At 41.3% G+C, this 24486-nt stretch overlaps 1 protein-coding gene across 1 annotated transcript in view; it reads right to left on the bottom strand.

Moving 5' to 3' along the window:
* Window positions 1–8460: 8460 nt before the first annotated feature.
* LOC114047248 (prostaglandin G/H synthase 1-like) overlaps window positions 8461–24486 on the bottom strand; it is a 31258-nt gene continuing 15232 nt past the window's right edge. Inside the window, exons 3-11 of the mRNA XM_027868030.1 lie at window positions 23868–23984; window positions 23563–23703; window positions 22238–22381; window positions 21096–21277; window positions 19015–19098; window positions 18187–18433; window positions 14800–15086; window positions 11154–11301; window positions 8461–8786 (exon numbers count right to left, since the gene is read on the bottom strand). Of these exons, the coding sequence (XP_027723831.1) occupies window positions 8461–8786; window positions 11154–11301; window positions 14800–15086; window positions 18187–18433; window positions 19015–19098; window positions 21096–21277; window positions 22238–22381; window positions 23563–23703; window positions 23868–23984 (1676 nt within the window). The remainder of the gene's footprint in view (window positions 8787–11153; window positions 11302–14799; window positions 15087–18186; window positions 18434–19014; window positions 19099–21095; window positions 21278–22237; window positions 22382–23562; window positions 23704–23867; window positions 23985–24486) is intronic.

The following is a 24486-nucleotide window of genomic DNA, read 5'->3' as shown; positions in this document are numbered from 1 at the left end:
ATGCCAGAGAAATGTCTTCAAATCACACAGCAAATTAAGGGCAGAGCCTGTTACTGGAACCCAATTGGACAAGATGAAACAGTGAGATAAATTCTTGCATTTACATACTGTTTTAATTTACAAAAAAAATTAATTTACATTGTCTCATTTGATCTTCACAGCAACCTGTGAGGTGAGTAGGTTAAATATTATTTTACAAGGGAGAAACTAAGGCTTAGAAAATAGAAGTGACTTGGTTAAAGTCACATTAAGAATAGAGCCAAGGGCTAGAATCCAGATGGGCTACATGCACCTAGGGTGATCATTCTATTTCTCAGGATAAGATGGGTCTGCATGATGTAAAACAATGGGTGTTATTGAGAAGAGTCTCTCCGGCATTGGAGACTTTGTGGCAGCTTCAGGGAAATGTATGAGCAGAGAGACTGGCTCAGTGGGTTCCCAATTAGCTATCTGTTCAGGAGAAGTAAAACTTTCACCCAGTGAGTTCAATTAGGTGAGTGACCTCCCAAGAGATTCATTAGTGTTAGAGTCAGAGAAACAGGCATCTCCAGAGAGATCTCTCCAGGGCCTTGTTAGCTAGGCCACACTGGGGACCTCACCATGAAGAGAAAACTTTCTTTACGACATTTCACATTAGGAGTCATTCAGTTTCCCCAGTGGGCCATCTCCTTTCATCTTGACTCCCTCACTGGGCTTGGAAACAGAAACATTTCCTCTGAGAAACCAGAGGGAAGAGAACAGTCATTCATTTCCTTATGGAGACCACACTTCCCCTCCTCCCATCCAATGGCTTATACTTTGGCCCACCTACTCTGATCTTCGGTGTAAAGGCCAGGTCTCTCCATCCCCCACCCAACCCTCAAAAAAAGCTGAGATCATAATGCCTTGGCAAGAGCCATAAACTCAGTCAGAGACCTGGGTTCCATTACTGACTTAAGTGAGTCCTTCCCATCCACTGGACTTTAGTTTCCTCAACTAGAAAACAGAAAGATTAGTTAAATAATCTCTAAGGTCCTATGCAAATCTGACAATTCAGATCCTTTCAATTTCTAATCTTCTACGTGCAAGGTTCCTTTCAGATCTGAGATTATATAATTCCACAATTTATTGTGTCTCTAGAACCTAGTCTGAGGCTCCGCTTAGAAGCCAAGAATTTCTAAGGTGAAAGAAACTTCAGAGATCGTCTAGACCAATTTGTACCTAAACCAGAATACCCTTCCATAACTACCCTAAATAGGAGCAGCCAGCCTCTCTTCTACAGACTTCAGAGATGGCAACTGGTTCCACTTTGGGCCAGTTGCAAATGTTAGGGAATTCTTCGTTTATTTAAACTCAAGTCTGTCTCTCTGCAACTTCCGTTCAGGGTTATTCATTCCTACTAAGCTAATAAAAGGTGCTTGGCAAATTCTTACCATTTTTTCCTTGACCCTATTATGCCAGAATTAGGCCTATTGCCTACCACCCTTCTCCCCAGAGATGAGCCAGGCTTCAGTGCTTTGATCTACCTCCTTTCTAGGCAGCAACTGTAAGGTGGGAAGAAAGATCATCAAAGGGTCAGAGACTCAAAAACTGCCTGGTTGGCTCAGAGCAAGACATTTAACTTCTTTAAACCTCAATTTCCTCACCTCTAAAATCAGATAATAGTTGTTCTTCCTACATTACAAATCGTTGTGAGAGAAGTGCTTTTGAGTTGTTATTAATGATTAATCCCTGTTTTGCATCTTCCTAGCTGTGATACCTTTGTGGACCTCAATTCCCAAATCTAGAAAATGGGGCTGACAATTCTGTGTTCTGTGCAGCTCACCCTTAGGGTTGTTGTAAGGACCAGATGAGGTAACACATATGAAATTGTTTTGAAAATTCTTGTGCATCATTCAAAATATTTTCAATATTTTACCTGCACCTCTTTACACACATACACACACACAAATCACAACCACAAATTCCATCTTTCTTCTGCAGGAGAAAAACATCCAAGGTATTAGTGACCTTGACAAAATCACCTCTCTGGGCCTCAGTTTCCTTATCTGTAAAATGGTACTAACAATACTTATACTACATCTTATAAAGTTTTAAAGAGAAAAATGCCTTGTAAAATGGAAAGTGCTGTAGAAATATTGTTACTGTTATTATCATCAAGATCCTTAAGAAAACCTAGAAAGGGAAGATCTTAACAAAAAGGCATAAAGACAAAAATCAATGCAGTTAAAAATAAAAAAGGAAACAAGTAACTTGGGAGGGAGATCTTTGCAGCAAACTTCTCTAAGAAAAGTCTCATTTCCATGATACATGAAGAAACTCATTCAAATTTATAAGAATAAGAGTCATTAACTAACAAATGGTCAAAGGACATTGAACAGACCACTTTCTAAGGAAGAATTCTAAGCAATGAGTAGCCACATGAAAAAAATGATCCATATCACTAACAATTAGAGAAATGCAAATAGAAGTCTGAGGTGCTACACCAGTCATCAGATTGGTAAAGTTGACCAAAAAAAATGATAAATGTTGAAGGGAGTGTGGGGAAACAGGTTTATTAATGCACTATTGGTGGAGCTATGCAATTGGTCCAGCCATTCTAGAGAGCAATTTGGAATTGCACCCCAAAAATCACTAAACAGACATACTCTTTGAATTACCAGGCATAAACTGCAAAAAAAAATCAAAAAGGAAAGGATTATATGTATGAAAATATTTATTGCTGCACTTATTTTGTAACATGGAACTGGAAACAAAGGGGTTATTCATTCATCAGTTAGGAAATAGCTAAACCAATTATGGTATGTGAGAGTAATGGAATGCTATTGTGTTATAAGAAATAATGAAACAGTTTGAGGGAGGCCTGGGAAGACTTGTATGAACTGATACAGAGTGAAGTGAGTGGAACCAAGAGAACAATTATAGAATAACAAACAACACTGTAAAAACAAACAAGTTTGAAAAGCTTAAAAACTCTGATCAATGCAGTGACCAACCACAATTCCGGAGGGCTGATGATGAATCAGCCCTATCCACCTTCTTAACAAGATAGAGGTGATGGATGAACTCAGGTTACAGAGTGAAACATATTTTTAATGATACCTAATGTGAATTTTACTTTACTGTATTTGTCACAATAGTATTTTTTCCTTCTTTTTTCTTAATGGCAGGAGAAGTGGGAAAGAGAAAATATAGATTCTGTTAATTAAAAAAAATAAAACTTAATTTAAAAGAAAAAGCTAGAGAAGAAAATTGAACCATGATGGTGTTTCAAGCACTATAATCAATGTGAGTAAATTAGAGATTTAGAGTTAAAAAATCATTCACTTCACACTGTATAAAAAAGTGGTAGAAGGAAAGTAGAACAAGACAGGGCACATGGTGATATGTCTACACCTGTTTCTAGGGTTAAGGAGGCAATGGAGGTGGTGCAACACCAAGTTAGCAGGAGAAAAGCAGAAAACAACTTTGAAGAAATAATTTTGGAGGTGGAGTCAAGATGGCAGAGAATAGGCAGCAGCTCAGCTGAACTCTTCCTGAATTTTTCCCTCTAAAACCTTTAAAATAAAGACTCAAATGAAATACCAGAGTGGCAGAGCCAACAAAAGTTGGGCTGAAGCACTTCTCCAGCCCAACACAACTTAGGATGGCACCAGGAAAAGTCTGAGGCACTGGGGTGGTGGTAGACTTGGAGCACAATGCAAGTTGCCACAACACCAGCATCAGGCCTTGGATGTATCTGTGACAGTGGCAGCAGCTTTAGGAGCTCTCAGCCCACAAAAGCTAAGGGGGTCAGACAACTGGTCAGAAAAAAATTATAGGAGATCCTTTGCTGGCACTAAGCGCAGAACCCTATTGCATTGTCTATAGACAGTTTTAAAGCACAGTTCCAGGGTGAAAAGGAGCACCAGCACTTGTAGCTGTAGGGATACAGGGGCCCTGTCCACAGTTCCAAGATAGAAAAGAGTGCTTGTGGTCACTCACAAGGGATCAGGGGCCATGGACTTAGTTCCAAGGAAGTAAGGAGCACTAGTGCTTGTGGCTGTAGGACTGCAGGGAACCTATTCACAGTTCCAGGGCCAAGAGAAGCACTAGCACTATGGCTACAAAGGAACATGGTCTCTTCCTGGGTAAAGACCAGAGTATAGGCCAGGAGAGCAGTGACCACATCTTCCTTGAATCACTTTAAAAGCACTAAAAACTTGCAGATCACCAAAACTAGCTCTGAAAACAGCAGCACAAAAAACCTGGAGCTTGGGACAGTGTCCCCTGTATCCCAGGAGCATAGTCCAATTTTAAGATAAAGTTCCTAGTCAAGAAATATGCTAGGAAAATGAGCAAATAATAACAACAAAAAAAGAATCTTACCATAGAAACTACTATGGTGACAGGGAAGATCATGACAAAAATGCAGACGAAGACGATGTCAAAAAAGCAAAGACTTAAGGGAAAAAAATACTGTAAATTGGGCTCAAGCCCAGCAAGAATTCCTGGTAGAGCTCCAAAAATATTTTAAAAATCAAATAAGAAAGGTAGAGGAAAAACTAGGGAAATCAATGGGATTGATGGCAAGAAAATCATGAAAAGAGAGTCAGCGGTTTAGTAAAAGAGGCACAAAAATAATTCAAGAAAACAGCACATTAAAAAACAGAATTGACCAAATGGAAAAAGTGATACAAAAATTCACTGAAGAAAAGGACTTAAAAAGTAGAATTAGTTGAATGAAAAAGAGGTAACAAAATCTCGTGGAAGAAAATAATTTCTTAAAAATCAGAATTGGGGAAGTGGAAGCTAATGATGCCATGAGACATCAAAAAATAATCAAATGAAGTCAAATGAATGAAAAAGAGAAGAAAATGTGTAAAATCTCATTGGAAGAAAAACTGACATGAAAAATAGATGGAGGAGAGATAATTTACGAATTATTGGACTACCTGAAAGCCATAATAAAAAAGAGTTTAGATGTAATATTTTAAGAAATTATCATAGAAAAATGTCCTGATATCCTAGAACTAGAGGATAAAATAGAAATTGAAAAAATCCACCAATCACTTCCTGAAAAAGATCCCAAAATAAAAATGAAAACTCCCAGGAATATTACAGCAAAATTCCAGAGCTCCAATTTTAAACTATGCCCAAAGGGCTATAAAACTGTGCATATCCTTTGATCCAGCAATACAAGTATTTGGTCTGTATCCCAAAGAGATCATAAAAAGGAGAAAGGACCCACAGGTACAAAAATATTTATAGCAGCTGTTTTTGAGGTGGCAAAGAATTGGAAACTGAGGGGGTACCCATCAATTAGGGAATGACTGAACAAGTTGTGGTATAGAAATGTATTGGAATACTATTATGCTATAAGAAATGATGAGCAGGTGAATTTCAGGAAAAAACCTAGAAAGATTTACATAAACTGATTCTGAGTGAAATGAGCAGAACCAGGAGAAGATTGTACACAGTAACAGCAACATTGCGTGATCAACTATGATCATCTCAGCAATACAATGATTCAAGACAATTCCAAAAGACTCATGATGGAAAATGCTATCCACATCCAGAGAAAGAACTATGATGTCTGAATGCAGATTAAAGCACACTATTCTCATTTTTCTTTTGTTTTTTTTCTCATGGTTTTTTTTTCTTTTGTTCTGATTCTTCTTTCACAACATAACTAATGTGGAAATATTTAATATGTTTGCACATATATAACCTATATCAGAATGCTTGCTGCCTTGGAGAGGAGGGGAGAGAAGAAAGGTAGGAAGGGAGGAAAATCTGGGACTCAAAACTGTATAAAAATAAACATTGAAAACTATCTTTACACGTATTTGGAAAAGAAATAAAATACTATTAGGTACAAAAAGAAAAGAAAATTCCAGAGCTCCCACATCAAGGAGAAAATGTTGCAAGCAGATGAAATAAAGCCATTCAAGATGATACAAGATTTAGTAGTGTCCACATTAAAGAAGTAGAGGGTTTAGAATATGATATTCTGGAAGGCAAAGGAGCTGAGATTACAACTAAGAATAACCTACCCAGAAAAACTAAGTGTAATTTTTTTTTGGCGGGGGGGAAATGAACATTTAATGAAATAGACAACTTTCAAGCTTTCCTAATGAAAAGAACAAAGCTGAATAGAAAATTTGACATTCAAACACACGACTCAAGAGAAGAATAAAAAGTAAACATAAAAGAGAAATCATAAGGAGCTCAATAATGTTAAACTGTTTGCATTCCTATATGGGAAAATGATACATGCAACTCCTCAGAACTGTATAATTATTAAGACAGTTAGAGACAGAGGGCACATGAATGAGTTGATTATGTTGAGATGATCTCAAAAAATGGGGAGAGGGGATTATCTTACATAAAAGAGACACAAAAGAAAAAACTTTTAAAGTGGAGGGGGAAATGGAGGAGGGGTGGAGGGCAATGCTTGAACCTTACTCTCATTGGAATTGGCTTAAAGAAGGAATAACATACACACTCAGATGGGTAGAGAAATCTATCTTGCCCAATAGGGAAGTAGGGGGGAAAGAAGATAAGAGAAGGAAGAGTATATTAAAGCAGGCATTGGTCAGAAGCAAAACAGACTTTTGAGAAGGGACAGGATAAAAGAGAGAAAGAGAGAAGGATAAATAGGGTAAAATAGGATAGAGGGAAATAAACACTAATTGGGACTGTGGGAGGGGGACAACTAGGGGGTGCAGTTGAAAGAGTGGCAGGCCTGGAGTCAGGAAGACTTATGTTCCTGAGTTCAAATTTGACCTCAGACACTTATTAGCCATATGACCCTGGGCAAGTCACTTGACCCTGTTTGCCTCAGTTTCCTCATCTGTAAAATGAACTGGTGAAGGAAATGAGAAACCACTTCAGTGTCTTTGCCAAGAAAACCTCAAATGGGGTCACAAAGAGTCAGACATGACTGAAACATCTAAACAGCAACGAATCGTAACTGAGGCAACTAGATGGTGCAGTGGATAGAATGCCAGGTCTGGAGTCAAGAAGACCTGAGGGGTAGTAATCATGAACTTAGACAAAGCAAAAGCAAAAATAGACATAATTAAAAGAGATAGGCAGAGAAACTATATTTTGCTAAAAGGTACAATAACAATGAAGTAATATCAATAATAAAGATATATGCACTAGTGGTGCATGTCAACATTCCCGTCTCAGAACTAGATAGATCTAACCGTGAAATAAATAAGAAAGAAGTTAAGGAGAAGAATAGAATGTTAGAAAAGTTTTATATGATAGACCATGGCCTTTGGTGTAGTCTTTTGACTGAATCCAAACTTCACGGAACAAATCCCCTAATTAAAGGGATTTGTTCTACAAAACTTGGACTCAGTGAAAAGGCCACACCTAAGATCCTAGAAAGCCACATGGGATTTCAAGGCTCAGGTTCCTCACCCCTTTATAGACCTTTGGAGAAAATTGGAGGGAAACAGAAAGGAGTATATCTTTCTCTTAGCAGTACATGGCACCTTCACAAAAATTAACCATGTATTAGGGTAATAAAACCTCACAAACAAATGCAGAAAAGCAGAAATATTTATATGAATCTTTTTCAGACCATAATGTAATATAAATTATATTCAATAAAGGACTTGTGATAAAAAAATATATCCACCTTCAGTGAAAGAACTGACAGAATCTGAATGAAGATTGAAACATAATTTCTTCATTTTATTTTTATTGGGTTTTTTTTTTTTGCAAAATGGCTAACATGGAAATCCAATTTGAATGATTTCACATTTTTTACATTCAACAATCAGTAGGAGGAGGAAAGGGAAGAAGAGAATTCAGGAATTCAATTTTTTTAAATGAATGCTAAAAATAAATAATGATTTTTTTAAATTATCATTTTATTAGCCTCAGTTGAGGACTCAGAACCTCTTGGGAAATCCAGGGTCAGGGAAGAGGCAGTACTATCAGGGAAGTACATGTCAGTTGTTCCCTCTGTCCAACCATGGTAACTATCACCAACACACAGTCCCCCAGAAATCTACAATGCAAACACATTAGACTGGACATGAGGGCCAAGAAAGATATCCCACCTCCCCTTTTTTATCCAGCAACCCCACCCCACACATGAGGTCAATGGCATTTCCCTGGGCCTGAGCTCATGGAATAGTACTTCCCTAGGTGAGCAAAGTTCTCCAAGTGACTCATTTGGAGAGGACAGAGGAAATCAGTGCTTCAGAGAACTACATTAGGATCTGGGGGTTCCAGAAAGCCAGTCAATATTCAGGAATGTCTATCAGAAACCACAGCTTTAGAGGACTGACCAAGAAATCCAACACTCTGGAATGCTAGCTAAGAGTGCAGTACTCCAGAACATTTGGGAAAACTAACTAAAGACCCAACACTCTGGAACATAAAACCAAGAACCCAAATTCCAGATCACAGAGCAGGAACCACAGACAGAGTTCTAGAATACCTATACTCCACTCACAGTTCAGTAGATGGCCTCAACCTTTACTCGTCTGCTTGGTCTAAGTCAGGCACACGGAATGAGACATAGGGACATACTTGGACATTGAGACAAACTAGTTTCTGCAATGTGGCTGTCTTGACAATATTGAAGCCAGTCTCACCACCAAATGTGCTTGGCTTCCAGTAATCAGGAGAGCATATCGGGTTCCCCAAGAGCCCTTTGAGGGAGAAGGGGGCCCCAATCTCCACTATGCTCTCCCCAAAGATAGAATTAGGCAGAGATTTCTCTAGAAGTAAGCCTGGGTAGAACTCCAAGGCATCAATGTCTCCATATAGCTCCTCCAGCTCTGCTGAATTCTGCTTCTCTCCTACAAAGAGGGAAGGAGGAAACAGATCAGATCAGCTCCTCCCCATATCCTGGAAATAAAAAGGCATATGCCCATGGCAACATTGGGAAGTAACCTTCCCTGTTCACCCTTAGAGGCAGTGTGGTCTATGAGAAAGAACATAAATAGACTTGGGATCAGACATTTTGGTGGAGTAGTGAGTAGAGTGTCAGACCTGGAGTCAAAGTCCTAAATTCTACCTCAGATACATAGTAGCTGTAGGAATCTGAGAAAGCCACTTAACCACTCAGCCTGTTTCCTCATCTGTGTAACGAAAATAATCACAGCTCCTGCCTCACAGAGTTGTTTCAGGAATCAAGTGAGATGATAAGTCTAAGATAAGCTAAGATACAGCACTTTTTAAACCTTGAAGTGCTATATAAGTGTAAATTATTATTATTATTATTATTATTATTATTATTATCATCATCATTATCATCATCATCTTAGATTTCTCACTTCTAAGACATATTGGGCAAGGCACTCAATATAGAGGTAGCATGCCATAGTAGCTACAGCTTGGGTTTTGGAGTCAGGAAGATCTGGGTTCAAATCCTGCTTCAGACATTCTGGGCAAGTCATTTAACCTCTATGTGTCTTAGTTTCCTCATTTGTAAAATAAGAGGGTTGGACTCAAAGACATCTAAGGACCCTTCCAGTTCTAAATCTGTGATTCTATGAGCCTGTGATCTGTATGTGAAACTTAGTTTCTTCTTCTGAAAAACAGGTACAACATCAGCCCTTCCTTTAACCCAGGAGTATTAGGCTAGGACTGGGATCAAATGCCCAATTGGGGCATGGGATTTTGGGGGGAAACACACTATAGGCAACAGATAACATGAACAAAGAATTGCTTATTTTCAGGAAAGATTAAAATGAACACTATCTAGGAAGTTCTTGAAATCTATCATCTTACGAATGTATCAATAGTTAGAAATTGAATCTCTGTAAAGGAATTTTATTTTAAAACTACGACAAAGAAAACTGAAGCTACCAGGAGCTAAGGAGACAAAACAGAAAGGGTAAAGAAAAGGATAAGGACAGTAGCAGTCTGTGTTTCCTGATACCCCAGTTTGTTCAAAGATCAACAAAATTGAGTGGTACTCAGAGCCCATACTGGCCAACTCCTATATCAGACCATGCATTAAATGACGAAATAAGGGTGTACAAAATGCTTACATCATTAAGCATCCAAGCTACTTTGGATTCCCAAGGCCGTGGCTCAAGGAGAGGCCAAGAACTAAAAACTAAATATGTCAAGACAAGTGAAATGTAACATGGCTAATTAGCAATCTTTCAAAAATTGTTCTACATCCCAATGAGGCTTGAATGTTAACCTCCCACATAAGCTTCTGAATTCTGTTCTGGTCATTCTACAGTGTTCACTTATGATTCTCTTGTGTTTATCATGGCTTTCTTCAAATGGGAATAAATTACCTCTCCTATTCCCAATTCATGTTGGTACTTTTAGTACCTCTTTTACTTTCACCCCTCTCTTGGGAGAGGAACCCTAGGCTCCAGCCCAAAAAAGACATGTCCCAGATATGGGAGCCCACTCTGAGGAGCATCCAGGCATCTTTAGCAATGAATTTGGCATACAAGCAGATGGCTAGATTATAGAACAGGAAAAGTCAGGTACCCTGAGCTTCAGTAAGTCCTAGTAGCAGTTGCCTGTAGCCCCCATGCTAGACAAATGGAACAGATTAGTAATGGCAGTAGTAGTAGTAGAAGTAGCAGTAGCAGTAGCAGTAGTAGTAATAGTAGTAGTAGTAGTAGTAATAATAGTAGGAGGAGGAGGAGAAGGAGGAGGAAGAGAAGAAGGAAGAGAAGGAGAAGGAGGAGGAGGAGGAAAAGAGGAGAAGGAGGAGGAGCAGGAGGAAGTAATAGTAATATGCCCCTCCTAAAGTCTTCCCTTTGAGACGTCATTTTATTTGAAGGTGACCCTGAAGACCCAAAGTCCAAGCCCCTAAGACACAAGTGTCTGTAGGTCCTACACCAAGTTGAAAAGGGTTCAATTTTGTTCCCAGCAATAAGACCATCCATCTATTGTCCAACAAACAGCCCACCTAAGTATAGGTGATCAAAATTATACCATAGAAGCTCAGGAAGACCATTTACTATATACCAAAGGATAGAGGCTAGCACTTCTCCCTATCCCTCCCAAACAAGAAAGGATCCTTGAAATCTTACAATTATTAATATTATTACTGTTATAATTCATCCTTATTCCCACAGCCTCCTTCTCCCTCATTCCATTCTAATGCCCACCCCACAATATGATGGTTCCTTCTTCCCAGACAAGAAACTTGGGGTCAGAGGCTGGGAGAAGCCAGATGGGGTGTCACTAACCTGTGAGCTCCTCAAAGGAGGTGTAGGGTTTCAAGTCAAACTGCTTACGGTATTCATTGAAGGACTGTAGCCTCAGCTCCCGTGACTCCTTAATGGTGCTCACAGTCACATCTAACACATTGCTGTTGATGTTCCTGACCCCACCAATCTGGGGAAGAAGAGGCACAGTCATGTCACCACCAGAGAGAAGGAACCATGAACAAACTTTAAAAAAAATCTATGATCTATGATTTTGGTTCATTAAAAGTAAAGGTTGGTGAGTAAGGAACCCAACCATAGCTATTCATTCCTATGTGTAGTAGTGCTCATAAGTTCTAAAACTGGCAGGAACCATAGGGATCATCTAGTCTGATTTTGGCAGCTGAGTGGCATAGTGGATACAGTGCTGAGCCTGGAGTAAGGAAGATTACTTCTCTTGAGTTCAAATCCAGCCTCAGATACTTACTAGCTGTGTGACCCTGGGCAAGTCATATAACCCTGCTTGCCTCAGTTCCTCATCTATAAAATGAGCTGGAGAAGGCAATGGCAAATGACTATCTTTGCCAAGAAAACTCCAAATGGTTCATGAAAAGTCAGAAATGACTGAAATGGTTGGACAACAAAAAGAACAATGGTCTGACCTCCTCCTCCCCTTTCTACACATGGGGAAACTGAAACCGAGAAAGGTTAAGTGACTTGCCCAATATCAACTGAAAATGGTAGTGCTGGGATGCGAAAACCTGAGTCTTCTGACTCTGATTCCAGGCTCTTTTGTCATATCACACTAATTATAAGGAATAAATTCATCAGTTGAAAAGTGTCAGTGGGTTTCCTACAGAAAATTTTTTTTCCTTATTTTTTTAAAGCAGAGGTGAATGGGAGAGAATCCTCTTTTGCAGTTACCTGTGCCTTTGGGGAGCCTTGCTATTGTGACTGCAAAGCCGAAAGTCAGAAGGCAGAAACCACCAGCTACATCCACCTGGTGGCAGCATATTAACTGCAGAGGAAATAGCCAGGAGTCAATAAATGCCATGGGACTAGACTTGAAAAGCCAAGCCTTTCAGAAGATCATGGATTTAGGTCTGGAAGGGACCTAAAAGGTCATCTAATTCAGCCTTTTCAGCTTTACAGATGAGTAGACTGAGTCTCAGAGGCAGGTGCCTTGCCCAGAATCACACAAGTAATAAGTGGTAAGGCTAGTCATTGAATCCAGGTTATAATAATAATAATAATGGTAATAATAATAGCTGGTATTTATATAGTATCTTTAAGTTTGCAAAAAACAATCTACAAATATTATCTCATTTGATCCACACAACTCTGAGAGATAGGTACTATTATGGTCCCATTTATACTTGGGGAAACTGAGGCAGACCGAAGCTAAGTGACTTGCCTGGAGTCACACAGATAGCCAATATCTGAGGTCACATTTGAACTCAAGTCTTCCTGACTCTAAGCCCAGCAATCTATTCACCGCACCACTGAATTCACTATACATTCTCCTCTAATAATGTTATAATTTGGGGCATTTCTGGGGGAAAATAGTAGAATTGATATTTGGACCAATATACTGCTTTGGGGCCTGAAGTATACCAAACACTTTTATGTATGTCTACCTTCCTCGTAGGATTGTTACAAAGAAAGCAACTGGTAAACCCGAAAGTCATATTAAAATGTAGGTTATTATTACTTCACTTAACCTTCATATTTGTTATTCTTTTCTTTTTTTTGTTATTTCTTTTCTTCTTTACAGATGATGAAACTGAGGTTCAGAGAGGGGAAACCCAAGGACTCCAGCCCAGGCTTCATAGGATGATGGTATTGAAGAGCTAGAGAGCATTTAAAAGGTTACTTCAGGGGCAGCTAGGTAGCGCAGTGGATAGAGTACCAGTCCTGGAGTCAGGAGGACCAGAGTTCAAATCCAGCCTCAGACACATAACACTTACTAGCAGACCCTAGGCAAGTTACTTAACCCCAATTGCCTCGCCAAAAAAAAGTCACCTCACCCAAAGGCCTTCCTTTGATAGACAAGGCTCTGGGCCCCTGAGAGTGACCTGCCCAAAGACACATAAGTAGTAAGCTGGGATTTGAACCCATGTCCTCTCACTCCAAATTCAGTACCTTTTCTACACTACCATTTTTCAGGGTATATCCACATATTTTTGTTTCTTTTCATAGGATCTCATTTTAGGGGTATTTTGTTTATTTGGAGCAATATCATGATACTATTGTACTACAAACTATTGAATATTGCTGCTGGTGGCATTGTAATCTCTACAGAGCAATCCTCTCTATCCTCCTCCACATGTACCTTTTATGTTTTGCTTTGTTTTGTTGTTGTTGCTGTGGTTGTTGTGGTTATTTTTTAACTAGGCTATAGGGTTAAGTGACTTACCCAGAATCACACAGCTAGTGACTATCATGTGTCTGAGGCCAGGTTTTGAACTCAGGTCCTCCTGACTCCAGGGCCAGTGCTCTATCCACTGTGCTACTTAACTGCCCCTACATATACCTTTTTTTACGCTAGACCTGTGATTGTATTGGTATAAAGTACTCCCAGTGAGAAAATTCCCTCTACCAACACAGATCAGCACCTACTCTGCAACTTATTATTGCCTGAGAGCACTGAGAGGTTCAGTGCCTTGCCCAGGGTCATACATCCAGTGGGCATCAGGTAAGGGACTTGAACCCAAGTCTACCGGACTCTAAAAGTCACCTGTCAAGCCACTACACCACAGCTGCCTGTCCTATAGGAACCATAAATGTGTTCTGAATTTACCGGCTTCTAGGGATTACATTTGCAGTTGGGATCTGCTGCCACCTGGTGGTTGAGACTGGTAGTACCTGGTTTAGGGTTTTACATAGTCAATAGCTAGTCTTCTTCCCACAGAGTAAATCAATCAATCAACAATAACTATAGCTATCGTCTATACAGTGCTTTATGGGTTGCAAAGTGCTTTATATGTGTTAACTCATTTTAGCTGCACAACAATTCTGTGAGGTAAGTGCTATGTATTACCCCCATTTTACAGATGAGGAAGCTGAAGCTGATCAGGAATAAGTGACATGCAGAGGATCACATAGTTAGGAAGAATCTGAGGCAGGATTTGAACTTGGGGCTTCCTGATTCCAAATCCAGAACTTAGTCCACTGCACCAGCCTGCTTCCACTAACAAGTTTTGGTACAGTAGTGAATAGATTGCTGGACTCCTCTTACCATTTGTGTGACCTTTAGCAAGTCATATAACCTCTCTCAGCCTGTTTTCTTATTGGTAAAACTGGAGCGATAAATAGGACCCACTTAACAGGTGTTGTGAGGATCAAATGAGACAATATGGGTCACCTTAAAATGTTATATGATTGAGAAATAATAATATTATTATAAGTACAAAAAATGAGTTAATTCCTACTTCTAAGGTGCTAACTGAATAAATGACTGATTTCTCAGTCAACTACGTTTTTTGAAAAAGTCAAAAAAGTAAATTTCCTCATTGCAACAACAAACACTTGTATCCTGAACCGTACCTTCTTGTGACAGAGACAGGATCCAAAGCCAAGCCTTCTGAACCCACTGCCATTGCTTTTTCCATCGCTGCCTCATTTTGGTAATGGCAGAGGTGGGATGCGAGAGTGGGAATGGGGGGGTCAACCCTGTCCTGGGACCTACCTGGCCTGCCCTCTGTCGGGAGAAGGCTTCCACCAGGGCTTCCACACCATAGTCCAAAAGCATGGAGGTGTTGAACACAAACTGCTCATAGCTGTATTCCTGTTGTCCCACCACAAAGGAGTCAGGCATGAGAGGGTGCCAGTGGTAGAGATGGTTAAACTCCACAGAGATGCGGTTTTGATACTGAAACTGGACTCCAAAAAGCATTTCTGGGTCAAACTTCAACTTCAAGAAGTAGCCACTGAGGTGCTGCACATAATCCTCAGTGACGATCTTGATGGTCTCCCCTAGAGGGATTGATCAGGACAGAAGGGTCAGAGGACAGAGAGGCAACAGGCCATGGCTCATGCCTCCCTTTCTTGACCTGAGCTAGGTCATGCATGAGGCAGTGTCCAGAGAGGCAAAGTAATGTCATACAGAGACTACCAGATTTGGGAGGTCAGACAACCTGAGTTCATGTCCTTGGTCTGCTACTTACTCCCTCTGAGACCTTGGGTAAATTCCTTGACAGTCAGGCCTCAATGTTCTTATCTGTAAAATGAGACGGTTGAACTAGGTAATCTCTGAAATCTCAAATCTAGGATCCTATCTGGGCACTCCAGACCCTCCTGACCCCTCAAATTCCTTAAAAGGCTCAAAAGGCAGGTTCTTCAAGGGTCTCAGGCACCATCACACAAGGGAAAACCAACCCCTGGTCTCAGAAGAGGCAAAGGTCAGAGCAGCTAGGTGACGCAGTGGACAGAGCTCCAGCCATGGAGTCAGGAAGACCTGAGTTCAAATCTGGCCTCAGACACTTGGCACTTACTAGCTGTGTGACCCTGGGCAAGTCACTTAACCCCACTGCCTAGCCAAAAAGCTCAAAAAAAAAAAGGCAAAGCACTTTTTTAGCTGATAAGGAAGTTGAGATGAAATGATGCCCTCAGGCACATAGGTAGAATTAAAGCTGTATTGCACCTAATCTAACATTCAAATTTTGAAAATGACAGGTCATTGAGATCCATAGAGGTTATGGGATTTGCCCAAGTGATATAGGAATTAAGGGGCAGAGATGCATATTTGTTACATGGATTTTGCTTTTATTATTTTTAATTTTTTAGTAGTGGAGCAGGAAGGTCGATGGAGAAAAATTGTTAATAGAAAAGTAAAATACAATTTAGAAATAAGTATCATAAGATTCAAACCCAGGTCCCCTGTAAAGTCTAGCATTCTTTCCATGACATTACACTATCTACTTAATATCTATTCACTCTTTCAGCCAAACACAGAAGAAACTCTTAGAGCCCCAGAATGAGTGCTGAGAATCTTAATCACAGGTTTCTCTCTATCCAATTTGCTGAATGACCTTTAGCCAGTTATTTGACGTCTCTGATCCCTAAGTACTACTACCAATGAAATACAACTGACTATCCTGACACACAGAGACCTTAGCTGGAGGAGAAAAAGATGAGAAGGGGGTGAGGTAGATGGGCATATGACTGCTAGAGATCACTCAACTCTTGCTTGTCCATTTATCTTGCATCTTTAACTCTCCTGGATTTTTCCTGTCTCTCCTCCAAATCCCTGGTGAATTATACTAATTCTAGTTGAGACAAGTCCCCACCCTATAACTTCCCCCTAGAGAAGCCCATCTGTTCAAGAGGACAGGGTGAGTCAGAGTGAAAGAAGGGAAAGAGAGGGTCTCCAGAGTAATAGCAGAGAGGGACCCTTCAGGCTGGCTAAGCAGGAAATGGTCTGACATTCAGGCTACAGTGGCCCCAACCCCAGGAATACCCAGCCCCTGAATCATCCCTGCTCTAACCAACAAGAAGCAAGCAGGTGGGAAACATTCAAAGAAACTCAGGTAAGGCGCTCTTGGTTGGAGGGCCTCACACAGTCTGCTTCACAGCTTGGAAGAAAGGATGGAATTCCTCACACAGGGCCTTCCCCTATGGTTTGTAGGGACACAGAAGCCTCTCCCAGCCAGAGTGGTGGATTGAGAAGTGGTGTGAACTTGGAAGAGCTTATTAAATTTGCATATAAAAACCTCAGGCTCACCAGCTATGATAGATAGCTTAAGGTTAATTTGTACCTGATGAGATTTTTTTTTCATTTTCATCTGCAACAATTTATTTCAAATGTCCAACATGTTACTTTATATGTCAATGGCAATTGATGTTTCACAAATTTTAGTGAACTTGTGATTATATTCTTCAATCATAAAATAAATAAATATAAAACTCAAGCTACTAAGTGTGAGTACCAGCACTGGGAAGCTTCTGAATGTATAAAGTACTTGTCCTATTCATGTCTTTGTCCTCTGATTTATGATTGCGCCCACCTTCTAACTACTCTGTGCATATCCTCTATGTATCTAGTTATTTTCATGTTATCTCTCCCATTAGATTGGGAGCTCCTTGAGGGACATGTTTTCGTCTTTCTGCTCCCTTCGGTACAATGCTTGGCACATAGCTGGCATTTGTTAAATGTTTATGACCAGCTCACTTGTAATTAAAGGTTATGAGAATCTACATGTATTCAACTATTGGCATCACCAAGGAAGATTAACTCAACAAATGTTTTAAATAAATAAACATACTAAATAAGTGTACTAAATGTAATAAATGAAAGTTGGGGGGTGGTGGTGGAGGGAGAAGAGGGAAAGCTACAGTAATGGATTTAATTCAATTCCTTGTCTATAGTGAGCTGAACTCCCCTGTGGGAAGAATGTAGTGGTAGACAAGAAAGAAACTGGTTAACGAGAACTTTGAATGTCCCTAGAGGAACAGGAACAATTGGGATCCTAAGCCCTTCCACACTACATCCCCTGGCCTAGCTTCCTAGAGGCAGACCTGGCTAACACAGGATAGTGGGGGAAAGGAATGAGTTTTATATAATAGTTAGCATATATGCCGCATTTTAAGGTTTTTCAAAGCACTTTACAAATATTTTCTCATTTTATTCTCATAACAATAACCCTGGGAGGTAAATGCGATTATGATCCCCATTTTGCAGATGAGGAAAGTGAGGCAGACAGAGGTTAAGTGACTTGTCCACAGTCACACAACCAGTAAGTATCTGAGGTCAGTTATGAGCTCTGGTCTTCCTGACCCCAGGTCTAGTGATATATCCACCGCACCATCTACCTAGAAGGGAGCTCCACACATAAAAAGTTAGAAAACAACCTAGAATGTCAGCACAAGAGATCTAGGCAAGTGACATCTAGCTGTTTGCCAAAGATCACATAGCTAGTGCTTGGTATATAGCCAAAACTCAACCTCAAGTCCAGTGCCTTTTGTTTTATCATGTTTCCCAATACTCCCCAATCTGCTCCCAAATGCAGGCTTTGGGGAGAGGAGCCTATGGCACTCTCTTGAGGAATCTGGACTCAGGGACAGATCTTCCACTCACCTATGAGGATGAGTCGGGTCGTCTGAAAGAGCTGCTCATCATTCCAGGTGGGGTGCTCAGCTTGCAAGAGGTCACAGACACGGTTGTGTTCCCGAAGCCAGATTGTAGCATACATCATGAGGCCTGGGAGCAGCCCAAACACCTCCTGGCCCACAGCCATCTGTTGGGTTTCAGGCACATTTGCAGGGTACTTCATGTATGCGTGAGTCTCAGCCACTGATGGCGGATACATCTCCCCATCCACCATCTACAACAGAATCATCCATGGACTTGATCACCCATGGAAGGTCAGAGCTCATCTCCTCTAGCATCCTACCTAGAACAGGAGTCTCAGGAGCAATGCTGACAAGTGGCCTTCCAACCTTCTCCACTGGCAGGGAATTCAGTTTCTCCTAAGGCAGCCAGTCCTATTGCTGGACAGTTCTGATGATTAAGAAATCTTATGCTGTGCTCAAATCTGTCTCTGTTAACTATTTAAATTTCTGTCATGATAGCCTTGAAGAGATTTGAAGTCAGTTGCAATGTAACCTCTTCATCCATCAGGCAACCCTGCCCCTGTTCCTGCCCCTGAACCCACTCCATCTCCTCATTTTGTATACTGGACTCTCAGGGGTAGTGTGGAGAGGGGTAGGGGACCATAGGATCATTGGGCATCTCCACCTCCCAGCTGAACGCTTCTCACCCAAGGCACACCCAAAGGAAAGGAAGCCCTTTGCGCCTTAGAAGACTGATCCCACCCCCATCCCATACCAAACCTTCTGCACCTCCTTCTGGCCACTCCAGGGCAGGCAAGTGCTCAGACTTTATTTCTGAGAACCCCAGAACTACCTGAAACTTCAGCTTCCCATCCTCAAAGAGGTGGAGTTGGTGCTGGCGCTCCAGGCTGTCTCCATAAATGTGGCTAAGGTCCACCTGAAGAAACCAGAGAGGGGACTCACTGAACTCACTTAACTTGCCCCTAAATTAGGATTTTGGAGGGAGGTGAGAGCAAAATACAGACACTAAGGCCAAGGCAAGGGCTAGAGTCAACGACCCCATGGAGATTCTTCCAACCTGGGGGATCTGATAAAAAGTAAGCTGCCTGAGGGCCCATACCAGGTAGTTTGGTTTAAGTTTTTGGTCTTTTATCTCCAGTGCCTAATGTGCCTCGAACATTACTAAGTGCTTTTGATGGATTGGAATGATTGGAATTTCTGGAAGCATGAGATTGCACATAAGTGTGCACACATGCACAAAGGCATATATACATATACATACATGTATAAACACGAACACATGCATATGGTCGTGCATGTGCACACGTGAACACACATGGGCGTGTGCAAATACACATGGTGCACTCGTGTATACTGTAGACTCATATAAATACATGCATGCACACTCACATAGACACACATGCACACACGTACATAAAAATAGAAATTGGGGAGGGTAAAGTCACTTGTTTGTATTTGAAACCTTTAGCCTCATCATCATTACCAAGTCACATTTCAATAAAATTTCAGAGTCTACAAAGTGTCCTTTCTACAACTGCCCAAGGGAAGTAAGCACTTTGTAAGGATTATTAGCCTATGTCACAGATAAACAACTTCTCAGACAGATAAAGTGACTTCTCTACGGTCATATAGCTTAGAGCACTGAATCTGGAGTCAAAATCTGTTACTTCCCACCTGTGTGACCTTGGACAAATGATTTCTCCTCTCTAATCCTGTATTTCCTCATTTGCAAAATAAAAAACAAAAAACTCTTCCAACTCTAAATATGATGATGAGTGAGAGCCACAACGCAAACACAGGTTGCAGGGTCATAAAGACTTGAAAAGAACCTCAGACCTCACCTAACCTTAATTTTGTAGACAGGAAAACTGAGGGCTGGAGAGGGAAGCTTAGGTCCCATAGCTAGAAAGGAGCAAAGCCAGGATTCAACCTTGGGTTTTCTGATGCCAAATTCCACACTTTCTCACTACATTACACTGTCTCCCTATTTTCTAACTTTAAAGATTATTCCCACTCCAAAATGGACCTTGATGATAAAGTTCACTCCTCTCATTTTCCAACTGAGGAAACAGAGGCCCCAAAAAGAGAAATCACTGCTCAAGGTGACAAAGTCAGATCCTTTGACTAAAAATGCAGAGCTCTTTACATTAATTACTGCTGTTTTTAATAAGAGATGAAGAAAAAAAAAGAAAAGGACCTATTTGTACAAAAAATATTTACAGTAGCTCTTTATGTGGTGGCTAAGAATTGGAAATCAAGGGGATGCCCATTAATTGAGAAGTGGCTGAACAAACTGTGGTACATAATAGCGATGGAGTATTACTGTACTATAAGAAATGATAAGCTGCCTGATCTCATAAAAACCTGGAAAGACTTACATGAACTGATGCAGAATGAAATGAGCAGAACCAGGAGAACTGTATACACTAACAACAATATTGTATGATGAAGAACTGTGAATGACTTAGCTATTCTCAGCAATAAAATGATCCAAGACAATACCAAAAGCCTCATGATGAAGCATGCAATCTGCCTCCAGAGAAAGAACTGATATTGTCTAAATACAGAGTGAAGCATGCTATCTTTCTTTCTTTCTTACTTTCCTCCTTTTTTTGTCTCCTTTTATAAAATGACTAATATGGAAATGTTTTACATGATTGCACATGTATAACCTATATCAGATTGCTTGCTGTCTCAGGGAGGGACAGGGAAGGGAGGAAAGGAGAGAAGGATAGAATTTGGAACTCAAAACTTAAAAAAAAATGTTAAAAAATGGTTTTAACATGTAATTGGGAAAAATAAAATATTATATATTGAATATATATGTGTGTATACATAATTGTGAGAAATATATCCCCCTAAAAGTAGCCCTGGAATGGGAGTCAATGAGGGCAGGACCTAGTTGGGGCTCACCCCATGGCCCAGGGCTTTGGTGAAGCCAGGGCCCATCTTGCCAGCTGTCTTGAAGAATTGATGGGTGAAGTGCTGGGCAAAGAAGGCAAACATAAGATTGGTCCCAAGAGGTGAAGGCACAAACTCATTCCGCATCAGGAAGCGTTGAGCCAGCAACTCTGGGTCTGGCAGTTGTTTCTTCCCTGTGAGGAAAGGAGCCAGGGTGGGGCAGGTGAGGAAGTACCCATAATCTAGCCAACCAAAGGACATTGCCTGGTCTTTTCTCTTCCCTCAATACCTCAGTTGAGGGAATCACAGAATCTGAGAGTTGGATAGCCCCTCAGAGGTCCTCTAGAGCAAATGGCTCCTAAGCATTCTCTATAGCATCCTCAACAAGGGATGACCAAGGTTCTACTTGTAGATTATCAGTAAAGGGGAAACTCACTACTTCTCAAGGCATGATCCATTTCACTTTTGACCAATTCTGAGTGTTAGGGAGTTTTTCATTATGCTGAATTGAAATATACCTCTACTATGGCAACCTTTCTCCTCCCCCCTCCACCTCATCCTTCCCTACTAGTTTTGTCCTTGTGACCAAGTAAAAATCTAATCTCCCTTTCATATGATATCCCTTCAAATACTTGAAGAACTATATCCTGTCTTTTCTAAATCTTCTCTTTTCTAGGCTTAATATTCCAAGTTTCTTCAAATGATCCTCAGATGTCATGGTGTCACCATTCTGTTTGTCCTCCTTGGAAAGTCTGCCATACTGTCAATGTCCCCTAATATGCAGGACCCAGAACTCAACAAAGACAGGTTTTGACCAGTACAGAAGACAGTAAAACAACTATGTACTTCCCTTCAGTCACTACATCTCCATTGTGATGTGATGGAAAGAACTCTGGATTTGGGGTCAAAGCACCTGAGTCTGAACTCAGGCTCAGCTACTTCTTGGCCATGTGACCTTAAGAAAGTCACATAAACTCCCTAGTCCTCAGTTTCTTCATCTATAAGTATAGGAATTGAACTAGATGACCTCTGAGGGCCTGTCCAGCTCTAAATCTTATGACCATAATATAGCCTAAGATTGAGGAGACCCTTATCACTCACCACTGGCCCCTGGGTTATTATCATTACCACCCCGCCCCAAGCCAAAGAGTTACCTTTGACCCCCATGGGAGTGGGACAATCTTCAGGTACAGGAGCTAGTACCCGAGTATAGAAGCTCAAATTTGAATAGGACTCCCAGCTGATGTAGCCATGTTCCGAGGTGTAGGTAGGTGGGCTGGGAATCTTGTTTGCTTGAACTTTGGGAGGAGAGGGACAGAACAATCACTTAGGCATATAGGCCTTCAAGCCAATACCCTTAGGGATTCTCCATAGAAGAGAGAGACAGGACCCTTGTGGGCAGAGCACACCCAGTGGAAAGGGGAAGGGGGACAGACAGACAACCCTTGACCTCAGAGAGCTGCCAAGGCTGATAAGGAAGACAGGCCCTCCCCTCCAGGAAGAACACTGCCCCGTCTGAAGGAGGAGATAGAGGACACAAGGTGAAGGGAACCCCAAGGTTCCAGCCTGGCTCATAAAGTTTTATCTGCCATCAAATTGTCTCCAGTATTCATTTCTGCTGAGCCTTATCAGATGCTCTGAATTCGTTTCACTTAGTGAGACAGGACATCTTGGTTTGATGTAGGATCCAGCAGCCCCCTTTCCCAAACCTTGGTTTGATGTAGATTATGGGTACTTCCTCACCTGCCCCACCCTGGCTCCTTTCCTCACAGGGAAGAAACAACTGCCAGACCCAGAGTTGCTGGCTCAACGCTTCCTGATGCGGAATGAGTTTGTGCCTTCACCTCTTGGGACCAATCTTATGTTTGCCTTCTTTGCCCAGCACTTCACCCATCAATTCTTCAAGACAGCTGGCAAGATGGGCCCTGGCTTCACCAAAGCCCTGGGCCATGGGGTGAGCCCCAACTAGGTCCTGCCCTCATTGACTCCCATTCCAGGGCTACTTTTAGGGGGATATATTTCTCACAATTATGTATACACACATATATATTCAATATATAATATCACAGACTAACTGGAACTCAAAGCCCAGACCCACCCCAAATTCATAATTTCCTTTAAAGCTGCTGTCCTCTGCACCAATATAGTCACTCTAGACCCAGTACTTACCCACTGACCTCCTTGGGTTAGAAGGAGTGTTGACAGTCAATTGGGGTAGAGAATTCAAGCGCTCTGGCTCTATTTTCTGATAGTCTATGTCTTAAAGTCCCTTCCAGTTTTATCATTCTAATTTCTCCAATTTTAACTTTCTAATTTCTAACATGGTTTGCTCTGAGATACCTTTCAGATTAAAAACTATGATCTATATCTTAACACTTTATTTTCAAAGTTCCCTTCCAGCTCCTTTTAGGTATGAACAACAGATACTCATGGATGGAGATCTCTCCAAGGTATGACAGGGGTTGGAGCAGAGACATACCTGTAAGCACAAGCCTCATGAGAAAATCTCGTAAGAAGGTAGAGTTGATAATGTTCCAGATCCACCGACCATGGGTCAGGATGAAGTGGTAGAAGGAAGGACTGGGGCGTAGGGCTTCCCGGATTCTAGTCCATAGCTCCGCTGGCGTGGGAGGGGGTAGGAGGCAGAAAGCTCATCAGATACCCTTCTCCCCAGGCTCAGAGGGATGTGGAGATGCAAGAGGGCAGGAAGGATAGGGAGTCAAGGAAGGAAGGGGAGGTGAGGCAAAGATGATAAAGGATGGGGGCACAGGGAGCAGTACTCATGGGTGGTGCAGTTGGGGCCATGGTAGCCAGTTCGCGTGCAATCACATTGGTAGTGGTTTAGGCCAAAGCGCACACAGACACCTTTATGTTGACATGGGAAATAGCAGCAGGGATTCACTGTGGGGAGATAGGATACATAATTGTTTAAAAAAGAAAAGCTTCTCTGAGGACTCCATAAAATAGTCCCCAATATCTTACCAGTGACCAACCTCCAGAAGACTCAAAGTGCCCAGGCAGTATGTCCCCCATGTTCTCTCCCCTGACAAGTGCCACAGCAGCACTCACCCCTCCTTTACACAAGTACATAGGATCATGTCAATTAGAGCTGAGAGGAGATATAAATGGCACCTAGTTCACCTGCCTCTTTTTATAAATAAGAAAGCTAAAGCCCAGAGAAATTACATAATTTTCCCAGTGTCACAAAAATAATAAATAGCAGAGTCAGGCTTCAAACCCAGGTCCTCTGACTCCAAATCCATAATGCCAGATTTTCCCCTGCCCTCCCCCAACTCAATGCTGGTCCTCTCTGAGAGGAATCTGCCAGGGCCCCAGCCTTCCTTCTTCCCACCTCATAAACCATCCTGATACCACCTGCTTCTCACCTACCTCCCCCCCACCA

This window comes from Vombatus ursinus, unplaced genomic scaffold, assembly GCF_900497805.2.
Source record: "Vombatus ursinus unplaced genomic scaffold, bare-nosed wombat genome assembly UNPS02014786.1, whole genome shotgun sequence".
In the NCBI taxonomy this organism is placed as follows: domain Eukaryota; kingdom Metazoa; phylum Chordata; class Mammalia; order Diprotodontia; family Vombatidae; genus Vombatus; species Vombatus ursinus.
The sequence above is the reverse complement of the archived record's forward strand: the minus strand, read 5'-3'. Positions and strand labels throughout refer to the sequence as shown.